This window comes from Nesoenas mayeri, assembly GCF_963082525.1.
Source record: "Nesoenas mayeri genome assembly, chromosome: 16".
Taxonomy (NCBI): Eukaryota; Metazoa; Chordata; class Aves; order Columbiformes; family Columbidae; genus Nesoenas; species Nesoenas mayeri.
The window spans coordinates 10,293,561-10,317,514 of NC_137562.1; the positions used below are offsets into that span (position 1 = coordinate 10,293,561).

At 52.1% G+C, this 23,954-nt stretch overlaps 1 protein-coding gene across 1 annotated transcript; it reads left to right on the top strand.

The window, feature by feature from the left end:
• Window positions 1-1,116: 1,116 nt before the first annotated feature.
• HELZ2 (helicase with zinc finger 2) lies at window positions 1,117-20,906 on the top strand (the record flags this gene model as incomplete). Its single annotated transcript, XM_080354450.1, has 19 exons — window positions 1,117-2,117; window positions 2,208-2,391; window positions 2,826-2,933; window positions 3,493-4,010; window positions 4,284-4,916; window positions 5,881-6,664; window positions 7,053-7,128; window positions 8,963-12,485; window positions 13,306-13,391; window positions 13,777-13,908; window positions 14,150-14,317; window positions 14,981-15,122; window positions 15,580-15,696; window positions 16,238-16,430; window positions 17,275-17,409; window positions 17,653-17,871; window positions 18,634-18,790; window positions 19,498-19,665; window positions 20,160-20,906. The coding sequence occupies 19 exons, from the start codon at window positions 1,117-1,119 to the stop codon at window positions 20,279-20,281; spliced, it is 8,466 nt and encodes a 2,821-aa protein (XP_080210576.1). The 3' UTR covers window positions 20,282-20,906.
• Between the last annotated feature and the right edge of the window lie 3,048 nt (window positions 20,907-23,954).

The following is a 23,954-nucleotide window of genomic DNA, read 5'->3' on the forward strand; positions in this document are numbered from 1 at the left end:
TCCACTGGCGGACCACAGCCATCAATATGGCTCTTTCCGAGTGTCGCTGGAGCCTGTCTGTCGTGGCTGAGGTCCGGAGGCCCAGGTGGTTACTCGGCACGAGGCCGGTGGCTTCGCTTGGCAGCACTTGCTGCCCGTGGATCCGCCCTGGCGTGTTCCCTTCACCCTAAACCACCAAACGCTGCAGCATCATTCCCAGGGATGCTCCCGGACTCTGGTTACCCAGGAAACTGCTGGCAAATGCTGGAGCCAGTGGCCGGGGAGGGCAGGGAGCCATGAGTCACCTTCCTCACCGCTGAGCTGGAGCTCTCCCAGCCGGGTGTTTACCGAGGTGGCGGCTGGAGAAGATGCCAGTGGGTCCCTGTTCCAGCATGCCCATCTCCTGGCATTGGGTGCTGCATCTGAGGAACAAAGAGGGCAGTTGCTTTGTTAATTAATTGCAATTAATCTCTTGTGCCACAGGGGAAGATGGGCTGGGGTTTGGAGCTGGGTTTCTCCCACTCGACGGGGAGCGGTGATGGGGCTGCCCAGCCAGAGCTGGGGGGGGAAGAGAGAAAAAGAAACAGAAAGTTGGCAGGAATGAACTGGGGTGGAGGAGGCACCTGCAGCGGGAAGAGGAAGTCGGATCGTCCGGCTGCGGTCTGGGAGGAGGTCGGTGGTGGCTGTGGGGACTGTGCTGGGGTCCCCAGGGCAGCCGTCTCTCCTGTGTTGGGTGGTAAATGCCACCAGCTGCAGCATGGCAGGACCGACCTGAGCCCGGCCCAGAGCCTGGTCCGTGGGAGCCGCTCTGGGTGAGCACATGGGGACAGACCCCAGGTGCTTGGGTGGTGACGATTTCTCGGGGAATTTGAGTGGCAGGTGAGGCTCCTGCTGATGAGCAGAACTGGGCTGTGCCGGCACCTCAGCGTGTGCCCAGCCAGGCACCGGCTGATGTTTCCTGCTAAGTCGCTTGTTCCTCATTTCTCTGTCAGGCTTTGTGAACTCGCACCCATGGCTGACAGGTACATAGTGAGTTAGGACACGGCCACTCCATGGCGCCTCCTGCCCCCAGCATCACCATCGCTTCATAGGAACTTCCCGCCGTTAATTGTCACTCGACTCGAGCCGCCGCCGAGGATGCCGATGGCCAACGGCCCGGCTGTGCCGCTGGGCAACCTCCAGCAGCGGCTGGAGCTGCTCCTGGTCTGCTCCAAGTGCAGTGTGAAGGAGAACGAGACCATCTACCACGTGCGTGAGGTGGAGCATCGCTGCATGCACGAGATCCTGCTGGCACGTTGCCGTGGCCGCCGTGGCACAGCCTGGAGGAAGGTGTACCAGCGGCCTGGCTTCCCCACCCCGGCCCGCTACGCCGTCTGCAGGTACTACACGGTGGGGCTGGGCTGCCTCAAGCATGGCAGCCAGTGCACGTTTGCCTGGAGCCCCGAGGAGGCCATGGTCTGGAACTTCGAGAGGGAGCAGCAGCTGAAGCGATGGCAGCTGAAGGCTGCGGTGCTGCAAGCACAGCTGGGGGGTTGCTCTGCCAGCCCCCTCCCCGCGTCCAGCGCCGCCAGGGAGATCGCCAGTGAGTTCGGAGGCTGTTTCCAGGAGATCTGCAAGCCTTGCTTCTTTGGCTGCCCCCAGCGTGTGTCGGCGGGCGGGCAGGGCCAGCTGTGCGAGCGTCACCGCGGCTGGGACCCGCTGCTGGTGCACGTGGTGTCGGACAGCCGGCGCCAGCAGCAGTACACGGCCGTGCGGCCCTGCCCCAAGTTCATGGCCACCTTCAGCTACTGCCGGTTCGTGTCTAGGGGCCAGCCCTGCCGGCACGGCCCCCTGCGCTGCCAGTTTGCCCACAGCGACCTGGAGATGGCCGTCTGGGAAGCCGAGAGGGAGCAGGACTTGGTTCGCTCCGACCTGCTGCTGCCAACCGCAGGGACCTGCAGCACCGGTGGCAAAGCGGCGGCGCCCGCGCCCGTGCACTTCTACTGCCGGGTCTGCCTGGTGACATTCAGCTCGCAGGAGAGCTTTGAGAGCCACTGCTCCTCCGTGGAGCACAGGCACATGCTCTCGGCAGACACCTCTGTCCAGTGGGTCCATCGCGCGCCGCCACTCGGGCTCACCAAGTTCTCCCTGTGCAGCAGGTAAAGTGTCCCCTGGGCGTGCTGGGGACTGGGCAGGGCCTGCAGGCAGCTGCCGACCTCCCCATGGGCCCTCCGCTTCTCTCCCAACAGAGCAGAGATGTGCGAAATGGGGAAAAGCTGCACCAAGGCTCACTCTGCCGAGGAGCTGCAGGAGTGGATCCAGAGGATGAAGGTTGCCGCGAAGAAAAAGAAGCAAGCCCTGAAGGACGGGCTCTTGTCCTACCAGGACCGGCTCCTTGCTGAGTATCAAACGTGCTCCAACGAGGTGTTCATTGTGAGTTATGGGGTGGGAGCGCATTGGTCCTGCGCATCGCGAGAAGCTGCTTGTGTAAGAGCTGGGGGACAGAGCACACTGCTCGCCGTTCTAACAGGGATGCAGGAAGGGGTGTTGTGTCCCTCCTCCTTCACCCCTTTCGAGGTGGCAACCCAAGAGCCTGTTCGGGGCACCCAGCCGTGCTGCTCTGCCAGGGGACCTTTCATTCCCTAAGGACACTGGTGGGTGAGGACCGAGCATGAGGATTTAGTCATAGAATCATTTTGGTTGGAAGAGACCCTTAAGATCATTGAGTCCAATCATTATTTACTGACAATCCCCTCTCTGGAGGACATAGCGTGAAGGCAAAGGATGAAGATGGCCCCGTGGAGGGTTCTGCAGTGTGTCCCTGGACTGTCACCTTCAGTCCCCTTCCTCTCATGCGTCCCCCACAGATGGCCGAGCACATTGAGGGCATCAGAGTCGTGTGTGACCAGCCCCTGTACGTGCAGTCAGAGGACAGGAGGATGAAATACTGCTGGAAGTTCAAGGTCCACTCCCAGGTAAGCCCAGCTCTGCACAGTCCTTGTCCTTTGTGGTTTTTTGTTTTTTCAAATTATTATTTCTGCAAGGAGCAGAAGAATAGGGACTTGGGAAGTTCCCAGTGAGGACATGTGGTGTATTTGGGACTGTGCGTAGGGGGTGCAGCCACAATGTCTCCTGTCTCATCTCGTGCCGTGGGGCTGGGGTGCACTCGGCTGCTCTCAGCACCTCCCACATATCATCACAAATGACAAGATTCAGACACTTCCCTGCCCAGGATTTTGTGGGTGTTGGGGACAAGAGTCGGGTCTAATTCTCCTCTCCAATGTAGGAGATTTCCCGTTTACAGCAGACAGGCTCAGTTGCTATAAAACCGAAACCTGAGGTTCTTTAAGACCTTGAAACAGTTGCTGTGAGGTCGCATGAGGAATAAGCTTCTTTCAGGAGAATTTCAAGAGCACTGTAGGTCCAGCGTGGCGTTTGGTTCCTGCAGCAACTTTGGGTAGGACCTGCTGCTGGAAAGACCTCACGAGCTGTGGGCTGCCCTCACCATGTCTCTGTATTCTCCTCTGCTGGCAGATGCCTCTGCAGCACGTGGCGCTCCTGAAACAGGAACCTGGAGTCAGTTTCTACCTCTCTGGGAATGGACTTTGCCGGGGCCTCCAGTACCTTCGGGGGGAGCACGTGGCCACCCTGCCCTCCTCCCCACGCACGGCGCTGGTGGATGTCTGCATGGAGTGCTCCGCGCTGGGCATCTTCGAGCAGTGGGTGGTGTTCGACTTCGGCAGCCGCCCCGTCCTCGTACAGAAGATCAAGGTGAAGGTGGGACGGCGGGAGACCCCTCAGCACATCCCCAGGGAGAACTTCCGCCCCGTCAACTTCTTGCGATGGGACAGAGGGAACCGGATTATCATTCCCAGCGTGCCGAGGACCGGGGAAGATGTGGATCTGCTGGCCAAGTACAAACCTCCTGCTCTGGCGCTGGATTACCAGCGTGAGGGTGGTGCGACCGTTCCCATCACCCGTCTCAACTACCGCGAGAGGATGCACAGCTTCCTCTTCCGTGAGGAAGAAGCTGAGCAGGCTCTGGTTGCCAAGTAAGTGCCAGGCATGGATCCCAAGGGGTTTCTCCTCGCTGGGGACCACAGTCCCATTGCTGACCCTGGGACCAGGCTGCTGCTGAAGTCTCCATCTCTTCTGGGTTGGTCCTGGGGCACCTTCCCAGAAAGAAACATGGAAATGTTCCAAGAAAGGTGTTTTCCTGGGTAGGGGTAGGAGGGGAGGGTCTGGGGCTTGTTCTTCAGCCCTGGATTGCTGCTGAGCTGATGGGCAGGTTCTCTGCTGCTCACCGGGGTGTTTCCTCCTTTCAGACTCAACCTGCGTGTCCTCATCTCGCTGAGCCCCACGCTGCAGAGCCTCTCGGTGGGGATGAAGTTCGCTGTCTCCGGTGAGCTGTTTGCTGAAGTGTGTACCCCTTACAACCTCTCACCAGACACCGACGAGGGCTATCTGCTGAGCAGGTCTGCGCCCACAGCTTTCCTGGCACTTGACCCACCTGTCGACAATCATGTTTATGAGGTTATTGTGGAGCATAAAGCCACCACGGAGAAGACCATCTGGCTACAGATACCAAAGAGATGCTGCTCAGAGCTGAACTTCAAGCCAAACACCTCCCACAAGGTGGAGATCCAGTTCCAAATTGACCAGCTGCTGTTCCGGCAGTGGCACCAGGCTGTGGACCGCCTGTTGGATGAGAAGCTGGTCCTACCAGATGTTGCCAGCTGCTCTGTGCCCTACTCCCTTGTGTCACCGCAACAGGGGAACAGCAAGCAGAAACTAGCCATCTCCTTCATCACAGGCCAAGCCACCAGCAGCCGGCAGGTCCCACCGCTGCTCATCTATGGGCCTTTTGGCACAGGGAAGACGTTCACTTTGGCCATGGCCACCATCGAGATCCTCAGGCAGCCCAACACGCGGGTGCTGATCTGCACACACACCAACAGGTAGGTGGGGAGGGATGAGGGGAAGAGGCCACCGGGGCTATGGGCCAAGTGAGCTGCTCTGTTGGGATGGAATGGGGCCAGGAGGTGTGAGATGGGGCTTAGCCGCCCTTTGCTTAGTGTGCGTTTCAATTACTTGTTTAAAGAAATTCTTGTTTATTTAATATGTCTTAAACTGCTCTAGGACTTCCTGCTAGGAGGAAACCTGATGTGGGTGAAATCTTTGTGGAACAGCATATTCCTGATTCATTATAAAATGGGGATGGGGTTGGAGAGACATTTTGCTCTTTCAACCTTCACTGTCTACGGCAAGAAGGAGAAAGCTCTTGCCTGACTCTGCGGGGATAATACTGTGTTCTACTTGCCCTTGAAGACTCTTGTGCTCTGTGCACACACCAGTTTTTTGACTGTTCCAGGGGAAGAGGAAATGTAGATTTGGTCTGACTGCCATTGAATCCGCCTTCAGAGAAACCAGGGCATGACTGTTAAAATTAGAGCAGTTACGCTGAAAAGAGTGTGCCCATCCTGCAGGTTGTTCCTGCCTTCGTTTTTAATGTATAATAGATGGGTGGCTGCTAATCTGAGCCTCTTTCAGGCTCTCCGGTTGCACTGAAGCTTCTTCTGCAGATCTGATGCCAACCACCTGGGCCAGGGATGTTCAGCTGTCAGAGGGGACGTCTGTGGGACTTGGCCCTAGAGAGAAGCAGGGACACAAATTTTGTTGGACACATTGCATTTCTCTGTATGGGCATGGAGAGATGCACTAGTCCTGAGTATCAACTCCTATTTTAAGCCAGACCCTCAAAATAGGCTTGGAAATATCTCCTGTGATGAGTGTGTTCTCACACAAAACTGGGGGAGATTTTAGGGGCGTGCTGGCGAATAATCAGATAGTGGATTTGGATGATGGCCACAGAATTGGGAAAAACACAATTCCTTGATATTTTCCCCTTTTGTTCCCCTCCAGTGCTGCTGACATCTACATCCGGGAGTATTTCCATAACTACGTGACCAGCGGGCACCCATGGGCTGTTCCCTTGAGGATCATTTCCACTGACCGTCCCACCAACATGACGGATCCCATCACACAGATGTACTGCTGCCTCTCACCGGACCAGCGCTCCTTCCGCCACCCCACGCAGGCGGAGATCAACCGGCACCGCATCATTATTACCACTTCCATGTTATCCAAGAACCTGAGGGTTCCCCCAGGCTTCTTCACCCACATCATGATCGACGAGGCTGCTCAGATGCTGGAATGCGAAGCTTTGGTTCCGCTTGCCTACGCCACTTTCGAGACTCGGATTGTCCTCGCTGGGGACCACATGCAGATAACCCCAAAGCTGTTCTGTGTCGAGGACGGACAATCTGCTGATTACACCCTCTTAAACCGACTCTTTCAGTTTTACCAGAAAGAGAAGCACGAAGTGGCCATGAAGAGCAGGATCATTTTCAATGAGAATTACCGTTCCACTGCAGGCATCATTGAGTTTGTCTCCAAACACTTCTACATCGGCAAAGGCAATGCTATCCAAGCCAGTGGGAACATCCCGCCCCATCCCGAAATCTTCCCACTTGTCTTCTGCCACGTGTCTGGTGTGGCTGAACGGGATTTGTCCATGATTTCTTGGCACAACACCTCTGAGATAATACAAGTGATTGAGAAGGTGAAGGAGATCTATCAGAGGTGGCCAGACGAGTGGGGTGTCCGAGACCTAAAGAAGATCTGTGTGGTGTCCCATGGGATGCAGGTATGTGGGAGAACCACCCATTTGAGCACTCCCTGATCAGTGCTGGACTCTATTGATGATAAACCTAGTAAAAATAGGGAATCTGGGGGCTCATATGCCACCCATGTTTTTTTAGAGGGACCCTCCATTCACGTAGTACATCATGGGTGGTTGGCGCAGAGATGGCTCATGGTGGGATGGGTTAATTGAAGGTTTTTTTGAGCATCCTCCAGGCAGGTTAACTGGGATAGCACTGGAAGAACTGGCTGAAGTCAGCCCGGGACCTGTGGCTGATGTTGAGTGACTTCTTTGGGGAACCTTCAGTTGAGAAGGATGAGGGACCATGGTGTCAGGTGGAGGGTGTTTCTGAGCGGAAACTATTCAGTTGTGCCCATTTCTTTCTTACCAGGTTTCTGCAACACGACAAGAGCTGAGGAAGAAGCAGCTACAAGACGTGGTGGTAGAAAACTATGAAAACTTGCCAGGTTTGTGTTTGGTGCAATAGTTAGTCACATCTGGCTGTGCTTTGAGGTCTTCTGCATGCTGGGGAGAACTTTCCCACTCATGCTGCTGGACAGGAGGGTCTATTGCAGCTACAGCCACTGTGTAATGAGCAAGGGGAGGAGATACCTGGTCAGTAGCAGAAGTGTTTCTGGCATCCTAATGTTGTCCCACTTGCTAAAATGCAACATACTGGCTGATCTTGTGGCAAATCCCTCTGTGGGAGAGTGTGTGTGGTGTGGGCAGAGCTCCCCTGCCCTTCCCATGGCTCTCCCACCACAGCCCCCATAGCGCCAATGGAGAGCGGATGCCTGGAAATCCTTCGGCTGATTTCCATCCCCTTCTGCTTGAGAATTCTTTCATTTCATCTTTTCCTTAGCAAATAAGATTTCACACTGAATTAAATCTGCACCTAGCTGTCAACTCATTTCAAATATATGGATGTTGCTTTGTAGGAGGGTGAAAACCCTTTGAGTGCAATCCTGGGGGCTTGAGCATGTGTGAATCATGTGAAGCCCCAAGTACCAGCAGGGGGGCCAGTAATAGAAGAGAATTGAAACCAGGATGGCCTGTGGGTACCAGTTGCTGAAAAAAAATCCCAGAACAGCTCACTAAAGGAGGAGTCGGCTGCTCTGGGTGAAGAGAGAGGGACAGGGCTGGGTTTATCCTCTAGGATGTAGTTTATGACTCATCCCTGCTTTTATTATTATTATTTGTTTTATTGTGCAGCTGGGACTCCTCGTGGTGAGAATAACTGACCCCTGGGGTGTTTCTATCCCCACACCCTTTCTTTGCAGTCTCTCCCCAGCTCTGCAGTCACCAGGGTGCCTCTGGCTGTTTGTGTTTGTCGGGCGATCAGCAGAGCTGTGCTCGAAGGGAGAGGGATTCCTGCCAATGGTCACTTCTCGCGCCCCTGCTAGACCCTGGGTTCACTGAGGGATTTGGGATTCACAGAAAACTCCACCCGTGTGTGTGAGGGGTGGCTGGCAGGGGCTGCTGGTGGCTCTGAGCACGTGGGACTGCTCCATGGGCACCCACTGCTCCATTGCCTGGTTTCTATCTGGTCTCCACAGTGCCCATTCCTCCCTGGTGCCTGGGTGGTGGTGGCCTCCTGGTGTCCTCCTGGGGGTGGTGGGTGAAAGTGGCTGAATATGAGCCAGCATATGCCGAGGTGGCCAAAAAACCCACCAGCATCCTGGCTTGTACCAGCACTGGTGTGGCCGGCAGGACCAGGGCAGTGACTGGGTCAGTTTTGGGCCCCTTACTACAGGAAAGCCCTTGAGGTGCTGGAGCGAGTTCAGAGGAGGGAATGGAGCTGGAGAAGGGGCTGGAGCACAAGTGTGATGGGAGCGGCTGAGGGACCTGGGGGCGTTCAGCTGGAGAACAGGAGCTGAGAGGAGACAGGGGCACAAAGAAATGGGCTCAAGTTGTGCCAGGGGGGGTTGAGGTTGGATCTTGGGAACAGTTTTGTCATGGAAAGGGCTGCTGGGCATTGGAACAGGCTGCCCAGGGCAGTGGTGGAGTCACCATCCCTGGAGGGGTTGGACAGATGCGGAGGTGAGGTTCTCAGGGACATGGGGCTTTTCCAACCAAAATTGTTCTATGATTCTATGATCCTGGTTCATGCTTGGAGGCCCTCACGAACCCAAGAACTGCTTTATTTGCATCAGATGACTCCCATGATTCAACCAAGTGAGGTTACATCAGCCCACGGCCACATAACCCAGTGTAGGTGGGCAGAGCGCCAGGTGGCAGCCAGGCAGGGTCTTCCCCATTGGGTTCATGTGAGTGACATCTCCCTTGTCCCCTCTGGTGCAGGGCGGGAGTTCCGGGTCATCATCATCAGCACAGTCCACACCAGCAAGAGCCTGAGTGTCTCGGCCTCCCACCACCTCGAGTTCTTCAATGAAGCCAGAGTGCTCAACACCATAATGACCCGGGCCCAGTCACTGGTTGTCGCGGTGGGGGATGCCGTGGCCTTGTGCTCTCATGGCCAGTGCAGCAAGGTGTGGAAGCGCTTCATCCAGTGGTGCATCGAGAAGCGCAGCGTCTTCCCGGAGAACCTGACCATGGCCCAGATCAAACAGGCAGCGTGTGACAAGGAGAGCTGGAGCAGGAGGAGCCCAGAGGCGGACGAGGAGGATAGCGACACGGATTCCTGGAGCTCTGAGGATGAGAGCATGAATCTTGATGATCCCATCCTGCAGGAGCTCTTAGATGAGAGCAAGAACATGCTGGTGACGGTGTCTGAGGAAGGGCTGTTGAAAGTGAAGTCTGAGGCTTCAAGCCTGTGGGAGGACAGGCAGGAATATGTCAGCTTTTCTTCTCAGATGATGCAGGAGTATCTGCACATGCACCCCAAAATGTACAAGAGATGCGAGCTGATCAAAGAATGGTTCGACAGAGCTTCTGCCTTCACCCTCAACAACTCACCTGCCATGAGCATTCAGATCAAAGGCCGAGTTCACTGTGGGACGGCCTTCACGGGGGACGAGGTGCTGGTGGAAATTCTGCAGGGCAGCACGGCCGACAGTGGCAGCCACCGCCCGCAGGGGAGGGTGGTGGGCATCCTGAAGCGCGCCGACAGAGAGCGGACCTTCATCTGCATGATGGACGAATTCGACCCCCGGGTGATGATACCCATCGATCGCACCGTCACCAAAATATTTGTCCCAGGGCTAAAAGAGAAACCCAACGTCATTCCCATCCGCAGGCTTGTCAATGGGAAGTACAGGGTGGTCAGCTGCGAGAAGATCAGCCAGGAGACCAGGAGATGCCACCTCTTCTGTGTCCAGGTTATCTCCTGGCGGGAAGGGTTTTACTACCCTTTGGGGATAATAACGGAGATTCTGCATGCAGCATTGACTTTGGAAGAAGGCTTGAAGATCCTCGACTTGGAGTATGGTTTGGAGAAGACATACCCAGCTATTGTCACCAAGGAGTCAGCCAAATACACCTCCAGCAGCAAACTAAACCTCACCAAGGAAAACCTGAAGGACTGTCGGAGTTACGTGACCTTCACTGTCGACCCCGAAGGTGCCAGGGATTTGGACGACGCTATCAGCGTGAGGGATCTGGGGTGTCACTATGAGATTGGGATCCACATTGCAGACGTGGCCAGCATCATTCCCGAAGGCAGCGCCTTGGACCTGGAAGCAAAGAAACGGGGTGTCACCTACTACGCTCCCACCCAAAAGCCTCTGTGCATGTTCCCACCCCACATTAGCCAAGATGTCTGCAGCCTCCTGCCGCAGAAGGAACGTCGGGTGGTTTCCTTGTTTGTCACCGTAGAAAAGAAGACTGATGAGATATTGAAGAGGGTATTCACCATCTCAGTGATCAGCTCAGACAGGCAGCTGTCCTATGAAGAGGCTGAGCTCTTCATTAAGGACCACTACAGGGGGGCGGTGGGGGCCCTTCGTTTCAATACCCTGGAGGACTGCATAGCTGTGGCCTATCACTTTTCCAGGATCCACCGCAAGTTGCGGCTGCAGGAGGACTGTTTCTATGACCAGCTGGATGAGGGAAGCTCCCCAGGTAGCAGGGGATCCCATCAGATGATAGAAGAATTAATGATCGTGTTCAACAGCTTCGTGGCTGAGTTCCTCACCAACCAGGAGGACACCAGAAATGTCACTCCTCTCCGGTGCCAGTGCGAGCCAAACGCTCAGCAGTTGTCACTCATGAAAAACAAGTACAGCCACATCCTTCCTTTTTCCATCCATCTCTCACACCATCTGGGAGAGGTGCCTCCTGGACAAGACTCCTCCAAAAATATGTTTAGTCTCAACTTTAGTCTCATGGCCCCCATCTGGGAGCATCTGCAGTTAGCTGCTAAAGTTCGAGACTTCCACAAGATGCTCGACCTTATTGTTACGGATGACATCCACCCGAAGCTGGCCCCCGTGGCCCTGGAGTTCAGGAGGCTGCTTAGCCGCTCCTATTTCAGCCGCTCCAACTCCACCGTCCAGTCAAAAGCTGGTCATTACTCCCTGCATGTTGACTCCTACACCTGGGCTTCCTCTCCCATCCACCGGTATATGGATGTCGTGGTCCAGCGGCACCTTCATTCTGTGCTCCGCAAGAAGCCCGTCATCTATTCTGTGGATGACATTGAGTTTCTCTGTCACGACTTCAACAGAAAGAATTTCAAGGCGACAATGTACGAGAAGAGGGCCCGCTGCCTGCAGATGGCCACCCAGCTGAAGGACCAAGTCCTGCAGAAGATCGCCTTCGTGGTAGACATCGAAGAGATGAACAAATATTTTAAAGCCCTGTTCCCACTGAACAAAGAGAGTCTTCCAGACCCCCAGATAATCAACTACAGGTCTCTTCAGCTGATAGAGCAGCCTGTGTTCATCCAGCAGCGGAGCAGCATCAGGCTGATGTGGAAGAGGAGGGTCTACTCTGCAGAGATGATGAAGGAGCATGGCCTGCGTGAAGGACCTCTCCGTGACCACAGCATCACCCTCTTTGACACGCAGACTTGGCAAGACGTGCTCGCAGCCGTCAGGAATGAGCAGTTTGAGACGGCGGCGTCCCTCCTGCAGAAGACCGAGAAGCTGTACCAGCGGCACATGGGCCGAGTGCAGAAGAGCCTGTGCTCACACTACATGGAGATCTCCCTGGAGCTGTGCGCTGGTGACACGCTGCAGTTCCAGCTCACCACCGACGTCTGCCGGGGCTTCCTGGTGCCCTTCGTCCAGCTCTGGTGCGTGACGCCGGGTTTCGACGTCTGCCTGCAGCACACGGAAAAGCCCATTGACTGCTTCTCTGCATATGCCACCCTCCCATCCAAGGACAAGTACAAGCACGCAGCAGAGTACAGCAAGGTGTGGATGCCGATGAGCGCCATGGAGTCTGCATCGTGTGCAGTGGCCGAAAATGACTCAATTGTTCTTCACGATGTCAAAATAACCTGGGCGAAGCAAAGGACAAGCAAAGGACAGCTGCAAGGGAACTTCCTCCTAAAGAAACACGTTTTGGAGGAGTGCTCCATTGAAGTGGACTTCAACCACTGTTACTTGTGCATTCGCTTGGGTGGGCTGAAGCTTGGGAGCCTACAAAGCGATGAGGAATGCCTTAGCCACGGCCTCCAGAACCTGACTTTTGTTAACAAGGGTAGGTCAGAAAGCAAACTCGCAGTTGATCCAGATACCTACACCTGGGTGGCTCACGGGATCACTGAGGAGTTCAGCGAGAATGAGAAGTCTGACAGGACTGATCAGCAGACTATTAACTTCTACATCCACTATATGTCCATGGAGAACATCCCTGTGGAAATCTCCCAGGCCTCGGCCAGGTTTACGGTGGAGCTCATTCCAAAGATGCTGCCAGATGTGTAAGTGTTTGGTGGGTGCTGCTCTGCTTGACCTGTCCATGCAGAGCAACGCTTTCCATGGGTCTCCTCTGCTGCACCCAAAACTGCTCACTGGTGCAGCTGATCCCCGAAAAATCTGTCCTTTCCCAGCTCCCACTGCCCATACTGGTGGGCCATGGATATTTTGGGGGTGGCAGCATCTCTCAGATCTGCTCTCCAGATGGTCTGTTGCTCTTCTGGTTGACCTTGAGAATGGGGAGATAGGGGAAAGTGTCGTGCTGAAATTTCTCAGGGTTTCTGTTTCTTCTGTCACTGGATTGCTGCACTATGGGTCACGAAAGGCAGCGGGAAACACTGGATCGGGGTTTGCTCAGCAGACGTGCTCCCCAATTTCTCAATCATTCCCCTGTGGTGCAGTGAAGCAAGATCTGCTCTTGTTAAAGCAGTGCGAGTGCGAGCTTGCCCTTCTTTGTACACAGCACGGCCTGCTACGCAGCAACAACTGCTGCAGATTTTTCAGGGCAGAATATGCTTCTTTTTATATTGTGATTTTTAGCAAAGAATTGGAAGCTAATCCAATGAAATGGGGTGGACCATAATAAAATGGAGTTGGGACAGAAGTCATGCTCCTTGCTCTCAACAGGCTCAGCTCTTCAGACATTTAAGCAATAGTCCCAGATGCAAAAAAGCAGAGTGAGTGTTGTTTTGGTTCAAGTTCTTTGTGGAAGGATTTAATGCAACACCAAAGCAGAGAGAAAAAATAAACAAGACAGCTGCTCTGTTGCAATGTTCTCTATTTTATGCTACATTCCATTCATTCTTATTTTTCTATGTCTGTCAGACGGAAAGAGAAGGCAATTTGGAAGCTCAAGTATGCCTCCGAGCTTGCTCAAAGCATCGCCCTTGGCCATGAACCACCTCAAAAAGGTCAGTGCAAATATTCTCCTTTCTTACCTGGTGGCTCCGTGCCTCTGGCTGCGCAGGTGCCGCCGCAGCTCTGTGGTTCTTGCCATGGGGGTGACGCTCCCAGAGCAGGAGATTCCACCCCAAGGGAGGAGAGGAGCTGCCTGGCAGCATGAAGGTACCAGGGGTGCAGGATGCTCTGCGGGAGAGGGGCGCAGGTTATATTTTAATCCCAAAATATCAAGGTTCAAGGGCAGAACCTCTTGGCATGGGACAAGGATTATTTGTAGGTGGTCTTGTAAATGGGCCACGATCACTTGGTACCTGTTGCATCCTCCTGTGGAATCCCCTGCGTGCTGCTGTCAGTAACCTGCTCTAAACTTGGTTTTTTGGCTCTTTGCCATAACAGTGACAACATCCAGAATCCTTCAGCAAAAATCCTTTAATCTGCCCGGCAGCCACAGGAAGCTCAACCAGAGTCAGAACCAGGCGATTCTGACTGCTCTGAAAAAACCCTTCACACTTATCCAAGGCCCACCAGGTAAGGCTGATGGATGGCATGAGCACACGTCTGCTTTGTTCTGAAAGGCAGGTTAGAACTTTCCATGGACCCTTGGTGAGACAGGAGAAGGTAGCATGGGTTGGCATCACCCACAGCTCCTCAAGGCAGTATCCTCTGTTCTTGATTTTATTTCATGACTGATCATCCAGATGCTGATGTAGAGCAAAGCAAGGGTGTTGCGGCTAAAGTATTTCCAGGAACCATCTCCTTGCTTTTCTAGGCACGGGGAAAACTGTTGTTGGAACTCACATTGTCTATTGGTTCCATAAGCTGAATGAGGAGAGTGTCGAGAAGGAGCAAACACCACCCTTGCAAGAGGAAGATCCCAGCCCGAGAAAATGCATCTTGTACTGTGGCCCATCCAACAAGTCTGTTGATGTTGTTGCTGGTAACTATCGATTCTGGAGCACAAGTGTGATGGGAGCGATTGGGGGACCTGGGGGTTCAGCTGGAGAACAGGAGCTGAGGGGAGACCTTCTGATCTCTGAATTGCCTGAAAGGAGCTTGGAGCCAGGGGGGGTTGGGCTCTGTTCCTAAGGAACAAGTGATGAGAGGAAACGGCCTCAAGTTGTGCCAGGGGAGGCTGAGGTTGGAAATTTGGGGATAATTTCTTCCCAGAAAGGGCTGTTGGGCATTGGAACAGACTGCCCAGGGCAGTGGTGGAGTCACCATCCCTGAAGGGGATGAATAGACGTGGAGATGAGGTTCTCAGGGACATGGGGTGGTGCCGGGGTGGGGGAACAGTTGGACTTGATGATCTTGAGTCTATTCCCACCAAAATGATTCTGTGATTCTAAGCCTTTGAAGCAGCTAGTGCTGGTAGGAGGGAGAACATGTGGCTGTGAGCAGAGGCTGGGGGACTGGAGGGCAGAAAGCACAGACTGGTCCCTGCAGCAGAGCCCTCGCACAGGATGGGACCGGTGACAGGGGCTGATGAGCGAGGGGTGGGGAGAAAGGGTGAGTGCACCGCGAACCCCGGGCACCTCCGAGGGGATGAGGATTTTCAGCCTCACTGGTGCCTATTGCTGTCTGACCTGTTCTCTTGCCCCAGAGATGCTGCTCAAGATGAAGAACCTGAAACCGCTGCGGGTTTACGGGGAGGCCATTGAGACGATGGAATACCCGTACCCGGGGAGCAACCGGCACCTCTCCCGCAAAGCCCTGCGGGATGCAAAGCCAAATCGTGATCTCAGGTAGGACCTCATGGCCCACACGCTCCGAGAGTGCCGGGGAATGATGTTTTCTGTACCAGTAAAGCTGAACAAACCAGAACAAACGCAGTCTCCACTCGGTTGCTGTGGAGCAGTGCTATTAACCTGCTTTTTGCTTAATTTTCCCAAGTGAGGGTGTATACAAATGTAGCACCTAGTCAGGAAACCCAGGTTGCTGAAAACATCCAGATGTTTTCATCTCTCTTTTGAAGAGTTCTAACAGTCTCTGACTTCATTCCTGCTTGTAACTGCTGATGCTTGTATTTTGTGTCCTCGAGGGTGAGCTAAGTGTTAGGTCTATAAAGATGGAAAAGTCTGGCTCTGACTGCTTTAGCTGACAGGGTTTCTCCACATGGACAGATGTGATGTGCTTTGCTGTAGAAGAGATCACTTGGTTCTGTGTTGGGGGAAAATATTTATTTATTGACTCTTTATTCAGTGAAATAATCCTGCATCATCGCATTCGACGATCATCCAACCCTTTGTACCAGGAGATCCGTAGCTTTGATGACCGGATGAAGAAAGGAGAGCACATAACAGAAAAAGAAACAAAGAAGTGAGTAGAAAGAGACCCTGGAGAGGGACAGCTGACGTTGGCCGTGTGAGGCACTGCCTGGAGGAGCACAGTGCAGAGGTTTGGGCTGTATTTGCTGGCTTTTGGCTGACACAAACTCGTAGGCAGCGTGACAGTCAGCGGATTTGTCCTGACTTGCACAAGCCAAGGGACTAGGTGAAAACATCACAACAGATTAATAAGTTGTGTGTTCGGAATGGTGATAAAAAGTTATTAGCTTGGGGTTAGCGGCTCAGTGCAGAGCCTCAGCGTCACTTCTGCTCTGGTACTCGAGTCTATCTGGATAAAAAGTCATATTATGGCTGTGAGACACTTGCATCCTCCCCCCTGAGTCCCTGGTAAGTTAAGGACAAAGCTCATTTCCTACAGCATCTGTCCAAAGCCCTTTTCTGGGAATATCAGCTCATCCTAGGGAGGGAGATGGAATCATGATCATTTTGGGAAAGTTTAGCCTCTGCCTGGTTCTGGCATGAGAAACCCAGGGAAGTTTCCCTTACGTTGTTTCTTCTCTGTCAACCACCAGGTACAAAAAGCAGTTGGTAGAGGCTCGTACATATGAGCTTTTGCGCCATGATGTCATCCTGTGCACGTGCTCAGCCGCGTCTGCCCCCTGCCTGGAGAAGCTCGATGTCCAGCAGATCATCATCGACGAGTGTGCCATGTCCACCGAGCCCGAGACCCTCATCCCCTTGGTCAGCCACCACCGCGCAGCCAAGGTGAGCCCTCTCCAAATCCGCATCTCTAGGACGGCCGCTCAGGGCTCTCAGACTTCTGCATGTCTTGCACCCCTTCCCATGCTGCTCTTCCCAGTGTTACCAAGTTTTAAGGTTGTTCTTGGTAGTATCTGTGTATCTGGTAGTATCTGTATCTTCAGGGAGTTGTTTTGAGGAATAACTCTGGTGACTATAACTAAAATCTACACCCATGCTGTGTCCTCCAGACTTGCTCTTGGCTTTTAATGGCAGGAAGATGTGCCAGGGGAGGGTCAGTTGGACATTAGGAAAAGGTTCTTCACCCAGAGGGTGCTGGACACTGGAACAGGCTCCCCAGGGAGGTGTCACAGCTCTAAGCCTGACAGTGTTCAAGAGGAGACTGGACAACGTCCTCAGACACATGGTGTGAACTGTGGGGTTGTGCTGTGCAGGGACAGGAGTTGGACTCCATGATCCTCGTGGGTCCCTTCCAGCTCAGGACATTCTATGATTCTTTATGCAAGAGAAACAAGTGATGGTGTGGCTGGATTTTTTGATGCTTCTTTACAGGGTGGGTGTCACGGCCACCAAAAAATGTGCTGAGCCAGGTATAAAGCATTAACATGACAAGAAGCACAGAGCAGATTGTGGTAGACTTTAGTACATGATCTTTCTCGTGTTAGATGGGAACAAAGCTCCCTGTTGTCTGGCTCAGGACTTTTATATAATGCCCAACATGTTGATGTTGCCATAACTGTAACATAAATAAGAAGCAACACCTGTCTGTGTAAAAATAACCTTTCAAATGGCTGCTTGCCTTCACCAGCACCACCACTCTCACAGTTGAGGTGTCCACTGTTTGTTCCAGGTTGTTTTGCTTGGGGATCACAAACAGCTGCGGCCTGTGGTCAACAACGACTTCTGCAAGAGCCTTGGCATGGAGGTTTCTCTCTTTGAGCGCTACCGCAAGCAGGCGTTCATGCTGGACACGCAGTACCGCATGGTGAGGCCCTCGAGTGGATTTTCTCTTCTCTGTCACAGAAAATGCTGCTATCGGGGCTTACCTCAAGCTGCTGGGAAACAGATATTCTCCATTAGTGCTTTCCCTTCCCCGGGTAATGAATAACGCGCTTGTGTGGTCCCAGCCACAGTGCAATAGTGTTGCAGGTGTAGTCTGCCCCGAAAAATGCTGCAGGTTGAGAAGCTCCATGGTTTTTGTTCACCTTTCTCCCCTTTTCTCCGCCAGCACAAAGGGATTTGTGAGTTCCCATCCAAGGAGTTTTATGAAATGCGGTTGAAAACGTGTCCCCAGCTGATTCATAAACCCAGCGTCTTCTACCACAAGGATAACGGCTGCTGCCCCATCATCTTCGGGCACGTGGAGGGGAAGGAGCAGAGCCTCATGATTTCTACTGAGGAAGGAAACGAGAACTCCAAAGCCAACCCAGAAGAAGTGGAGCAGGCGGTGAGGAGGGTCTGGGGGAATTGCTGGAGATGCAAAAGGAGGAGGGTGTTAGGCAGGGGGACTCTGGGGATCATGGAGGGACAATGAGTATTGATATGGGATACAGATCAATGGGTGCAGCATCTGCCTGGCAACTCCTTTGCAAGGAATGTCTCTGAAGTTTCTTGGGGTTAGTCACTGTAAGCTTGATGAGTAATTTCCAGCCTTTCTTGATAGTCTCCATATCAGATTTAGGGCAAAATGGATGCAATGACTTGCTTGAACATATTTTGGAATGGAGCTTTTGTTTGGGGACCAAGTTATTAATTATTTCACTTGGCTTTTGTTTGTAAGACTTATAGAGTAGAAAAGGGGATTCATCTCTTGAGAGTCATCTGATGAGTTGACAGCTACATCTAATAATGATGGGGCACAACTTTCATACACAAGGTTAGAGATGAATGTTTGTAAATGAGTGTGCAACCCAGATGGGATAGCTCTGCTCAGAAAAGAAGGATGTATTTTCAAATAATTGGAGTAGTCGACATTCTGTTTTATCTTTGGGAGGACATCCCGTGTAATTATGGGCTGGAAAAAGGCTGTGCAGGTACAGACATAAATAATGAAGTTATATAAGGAGTTGGACTCGATGATCCAGCTCAGGACATACTATGATTTTGGGGTCTGGAGCACACCACGGTGTAGAGAAGGACCCAGGGCAGGGCACAGGGGACAGGCTGCGGGAGGGCTGGTCCCAGGTGAGCAGGATGCTGGTGTCCCCAGGTGAGGCTGGCGAAGCAGCTGACACTAGATGGCACCATCCGGCCGGAGAGCATCGCCATCCTGAGCCCCTACAACGCCCAGGTGTCTGAGATCGGCAAGAGACTCCTGAAGGAGGGGATCCGCGGGGTGACCGTCTGCACCATCATGAAGAGTCAAGGTGAGGCTGGTGGGAGAGCGGGGCATGGGTTCTGTCCTCTCCTGCCTTCCCGAGGAATCAAGCAACTTCTCCCAGAGGCAAATCCTATGCCAGGGTCACTTCAGCCATGGAAGAAGCACCCCTGGATTTCTGGGTGATTTGTTGTGGTAATAAATCTTTTGGAAACCTCTGGAGTGCCCAGGCAGGGTGAGGATGATGGAGATTTCTTTTTCCGAGGAGTCCCATGGAAAAGACGAGGGGCAATGGGGACAAGTTGCTCCTGTGGAGGTTCCAGTTGGACATGAGGGAAATTTTTCACATTAAAAACAATCAGCCATTGGAATAATCTCCCCAAGGAAGTTGTGGATTCCCTGACATTGGACTCTTTTCAGATTCAGCTGGACAGTCCTGGGTCAACTTGTCTAGACCGGGCTTTGGCCAAGAAAGGTTGGACCGGGTCATCCTTGTGGTCCTTTCCAACCCAGTGTTCTGTGACTTGGTGATGAGGACGGGAAGGTGGAGATGTCTGAAGGGCTGTTCAAAAACTGCCACAGCATGTGCTCTTTGGAGAGCAGAGACCAGGAGTCAGATATCCTCCAAAGCTGGAGAAACCCAAAGGGCGGTGGCAGTTTTGTGGGTCTTGCTGTGGAGAAATTATTGTCTTGTGGGGTGGAGGGGAAGCCAAGCGCTTTCTTCTAAAAAAAATCTGTTTCAATTCCATTTTCTAGGAAGCGAGTGGAGATATGTGATCCTGTCAACTGTACGCTCCTGCCCCCGGTCAGAGATTGATAGGAAGCCCACGAAGAGCTGGCAGAAGAAGTACCTGGGGTTTGTGACCGACCCCAACCAGGTCAATGTGGGCATCACGCGTGCTCGGGAAGGACTCTGCATTATAGGTGGGTCTGTGGGGAGCGTGCACAGGCTGGTGGGGGAGCAGGATGCTGGGATAAAGGAATGGAGATCCCAACTAGTACAGACCATGGTCTTGCTTTGTTCTTCTCCTCTTTAGGCTGCGGTTTGAAACTGCGCTATCTGGGCAATCTGTGCAAAGTGGAGGTTGTGAGTGGCTCATATGCAGAGTGTATAATTAGCTTTTCTCACCCTCTGGTTCAGACCACGTTGTTTCCATCACTTGCATGCTAGAGCTCTCTCCTAACAAAATTTGGCTGCTGATTTTCCTCCTAATCACGCAGGCATAGGCTGGGATGGGTAGGGAAGCTGCTCACAGATACGACAGCGCTGCGAAGGGAGCTGGGATTTCACAGAGCTCTGGCTAAAGGAAATGTCCCTGCAAGTTATCCAGCACCGTTAGGCTAGAAACGTTACACAAAGTGTCCGTGACGGTGTTGTTCAAGCTACTGACCCACTGCCCCCACTCCTGTGCCCCCAGGGAACCGGTACCTGCTGGAGTGCAACCCTTTGTGGAGGAGGTTGCTGCAGCATTACCAGCAGCACAACTGCTACACGGCAGCCCCGGGGATTTTTATCAGGAAGACCTCAGCGCTCCGCTGACAGGGACGGCGTGTGCCTCGAGGAGCTCGTCCCTCTCTACCTGAACTGTGTGCCTTGGGAAGGACCAATCTTTCCATCAATCCCTGACCCATGGAGCCGAACGTGGTGGGGGAGCCAGGTTCTCCGACAGCTCTGCTCAGCACGCGCTTGGGCATCGTGGGGTTTTCAATCAGTGCAACCTCGGATGGGAACTTTAAGCTCTAGCAAACCAAAGAGCATTGGGAATGGATGGATGTGACTCTATCGATGATGGCAATACTGTTTTTTTAACTGCAAGATGCTCAGCGGAGCCGCCATCCTGCCTGCCAGGGGACCAAATACTCAGTCCGTTCGCCGCGGGTGGAACGACCTGCACGGCACGAGCTGCAGGGACCAAAGCTTCGGAGTGCTGCCATTCGTTTTATAAACCAAGGACAGGGAATTTTTAAGGCTTCTCGTTTCTCAAAGCAGAAAAACAAATGGTTTTGTTTCTTTTTGTTGTGTTTTTGGTATATTTTAAGTGGAGAAAGAAAGCAATGAGAGAACCGTATACCACTCTTTGTCTAACCAAAGCGCTGTTCTCTGTGTAAATATCACAAAGCCAAGGCCAAGTTGATTTTGTAAATAGATTTACATATTGTTTGTACAAAGGAGGTTGTTCTTACCAGTATAAAGTTAATGGAGACCAAGGACTGCTCCTGCCAGGAAACAACAGAATTTGTAAGCACATTTTAAACTGTTCTCAGTTTTAGTTGAAATCTTGTCCTCTAAGAGCCTCCCTTTCCTACCCTGTATTTTTTTAAAGCTGCTTCTAATTTATTAACTTTTAACTTTGTGACCCTGTTTCACAGCCTCATGGCCTGAGTTTTCAAGAGCAGTGATGGAACTCTGGTAGCTGCACTACGGCATAGATGTGTATAATGTATTTTTTTAATTCGAAGTAGCCAAACTGCTGTGAACTGGAAGCGCTCTGCTGAATCACCCAGCTGCTTTTTGAAGCGTGATGTTTTTGAGGGAAGGGTGTCCTTTGTCTCATTTTGGTTCTAAATGTATGAAGTGCCTGTTTTGGCTCTCCCAGGACCACACGCTTGGCTGTCTCCATGTCTGCGTGCGATGGAGCCAGGCTGCGGTCGCCGTGGGTTTGCACCACGTCTGTACTGTGCTGGGACACAAACCCTGCTCGGCGTGAGCGGGAGGACCCGGGACCTCACCGCGCTGTGGCAGGGAGGAATTTCGTCCCGTGTTTGCAGCTGAAACTGCAGCCTGGCTCTTCCCAGCATGAAGGAAAGTGCAATAAGAAAGCGTCGTGGCTGGAAAAGTCCTTATTTAGCGCTGTGTTTCTTCTCATGACCCTGTGTTAGGCTTGACTCAAGAACCTGTGGGGAAATTTCGTTGTTCTCTTTTTTTTTATTTTAAACTACCTTCGTGCATTTCTGCATTCGGTGGGTTTGAGCTGTGTGCTAGAGACCCCCCAGGCTTACTCTTGTCTTACTGAAGCATAATAATCATAATCATAGAACAGTTTGGGTTGGAAGGGACTGTTACAGCTCATCTCCTCCACCCCCCTGCAGTGGGCAGGGACATCTTCAACATATGGCTGGCGATTCCATGGGGGACAGAAGCCTGTGGGAAATGCCTCCTCTTGGGGCTAAAGACACTTGATGAAAGCTGGTGAGATGTAAAGTTCATTGTTTCTCTTTGAAGTTGTCCTGTCTGGGATCTTAGAAGATTCTGCACCAGCCTGATTTCGCAAATATTAGTGCAATTCCAAAGTAAGTTTGTATGGGAATCATTTTTGTGGACTACTGAAATGCAATCGTGTGTCTCCAAGGTGATGTGGAGAATCACCAAAGGTGCTGGAATTGCTGGGAGAAACTCTTGAGCCTGGCACCAGCATCATTCTCACCAGGTCACCTTGGTCCTTTCAGAACCAGTGGGTCTCATTTTCAGGATCTAATGTTAAGAGTCTTTTTTTTGCTGGTTATTTCATTACCTGCGACACAAATGAGGAGCCTCCCCTAAGTGTGGTGTCTTAGTCCAAGGCTGTTGTGTGGGGTTTGACCATGTGTTTGTATGGACCAAGAAAGGGGCCTCACAAAGCTGCTCTTTGCTCTCAGTGGGGAAAAAATATTTAGTGCTGCCCCTTGGAGGGTAAAGCCTGGACTGAGACACTTTGCTTCCTCACCTCTGTGTTGCAAGACAATAGATGTATTTTTTTTCCTCTGAAGATGCATTTTGTAAGCAGTGTTTAGAAAACGCTGCCCTGGACCACCCGAGCAGCTCGGGGGGTGAGCAGGTACCTGCCGAGCTGCCCGTGCGGCTGCAGGAGTCAGGGGTGGCAGAAAGTGCAATTAGTCAAACTGTACAGACTGTTAGTGACAGCAGAGTCTTGTGTGCTTGTCCTGATGCTCATGGATAATCACAGAAATTAATAGAGGAAAAAAGTTCTGAGTAGCCTGGTTTCATTTGTACACAGAGCTTTGAATTTACTTTTGAAAGGATTTTATTTTCAAGCACATATTCTTAAAATACTTATAAAAACCAAACCTTTGGTAATTCCAGTAGGAAGCCACTGGCAGCACAAGGTGTCTGTCCGATCCCAGGCTCTACATTTTCTGCAGCTCAAAGAACATGTTGCAGGACATGAATGTTGGTTCATCCAACAGGGTAATTTAATTTCCTCGGCACCAGCAAGAGCTGGAGACCAAGTGGAACAACAGGAACCTGCACATGTGAAATTACAGCCATCCAGAACTAGGACACCTCTACAGGCTGGCAGAGGAGGAGCCCACGGGACTGTTTGTTTGGACAGATCTGTGTAGGACAATCAATTTACTGCAATAAATTGTCGTTTGGTTTTGGTTTTTTTAAATGGAAATGGAATAAGTGTCATGAAGTGTAAATTAAGGAGCTTCAAATGTGGCAGGTTTTTATCTTTTGTATGTCTGTGACTTGCAGCAAACCTCAGATGTTGTTTTGGATACAAATATTTTTACCTGCTTCTACCGTTTTTAAGAACGAACCTCAACATTCCTGTTTTGATATTTAAGCCATAATTGTGAAAATGATTTGAATTTATTTAAATAATAAATTTTATTAATAAAAGGTCTGTTTATGTGGTGGTTTGCCTAGGGTCTGTGTGGGGCCACCTGTATTTGCAACAAATGTAGAGAAGAAAATGAGCATTAACTGCGGTGCATGGCAAGAAAGACTCTTTTCTACACACTGGTTGTGTGCATGTATTGCCCTTCCCGGTTTGTTGGGAGTGTTTTCTTGGTTTTGTTGTTGTTGTTTTGGTGGGGTTTTTTTAATTGGAATGATCTCTTCACACGCAGTAGAGGGGCGAGCATGCAGTCATGCTTAGGTAACCAAAAGGTACAGGGTGTAGAGCGTGAAAGGAACCAGAGATGGAGTTAAGGTGGGGTGAGTAAAGAGCTGAGGATTCAGGTGTTTTAGAGGTAGGATGTGGGGAAAAAAATAACAGGGTAGAAAAAAACATCATTGCAAGAAGCTGGGACTGGGCACCCTTGGATGGCTGGAGAGCACCGGGTGCTGGGTGGATGCTGGAGATGCTTTTATCTCCCGCGCTTTCACCCAAGGGTCCTGTGACACCTCCTGCTTCTGGCTGCGCCCACCCGTGAGTCCGGGCACTGGGACCTGGTGTTGAGTCCCAAACGCTGCCTGAGGATGTTAT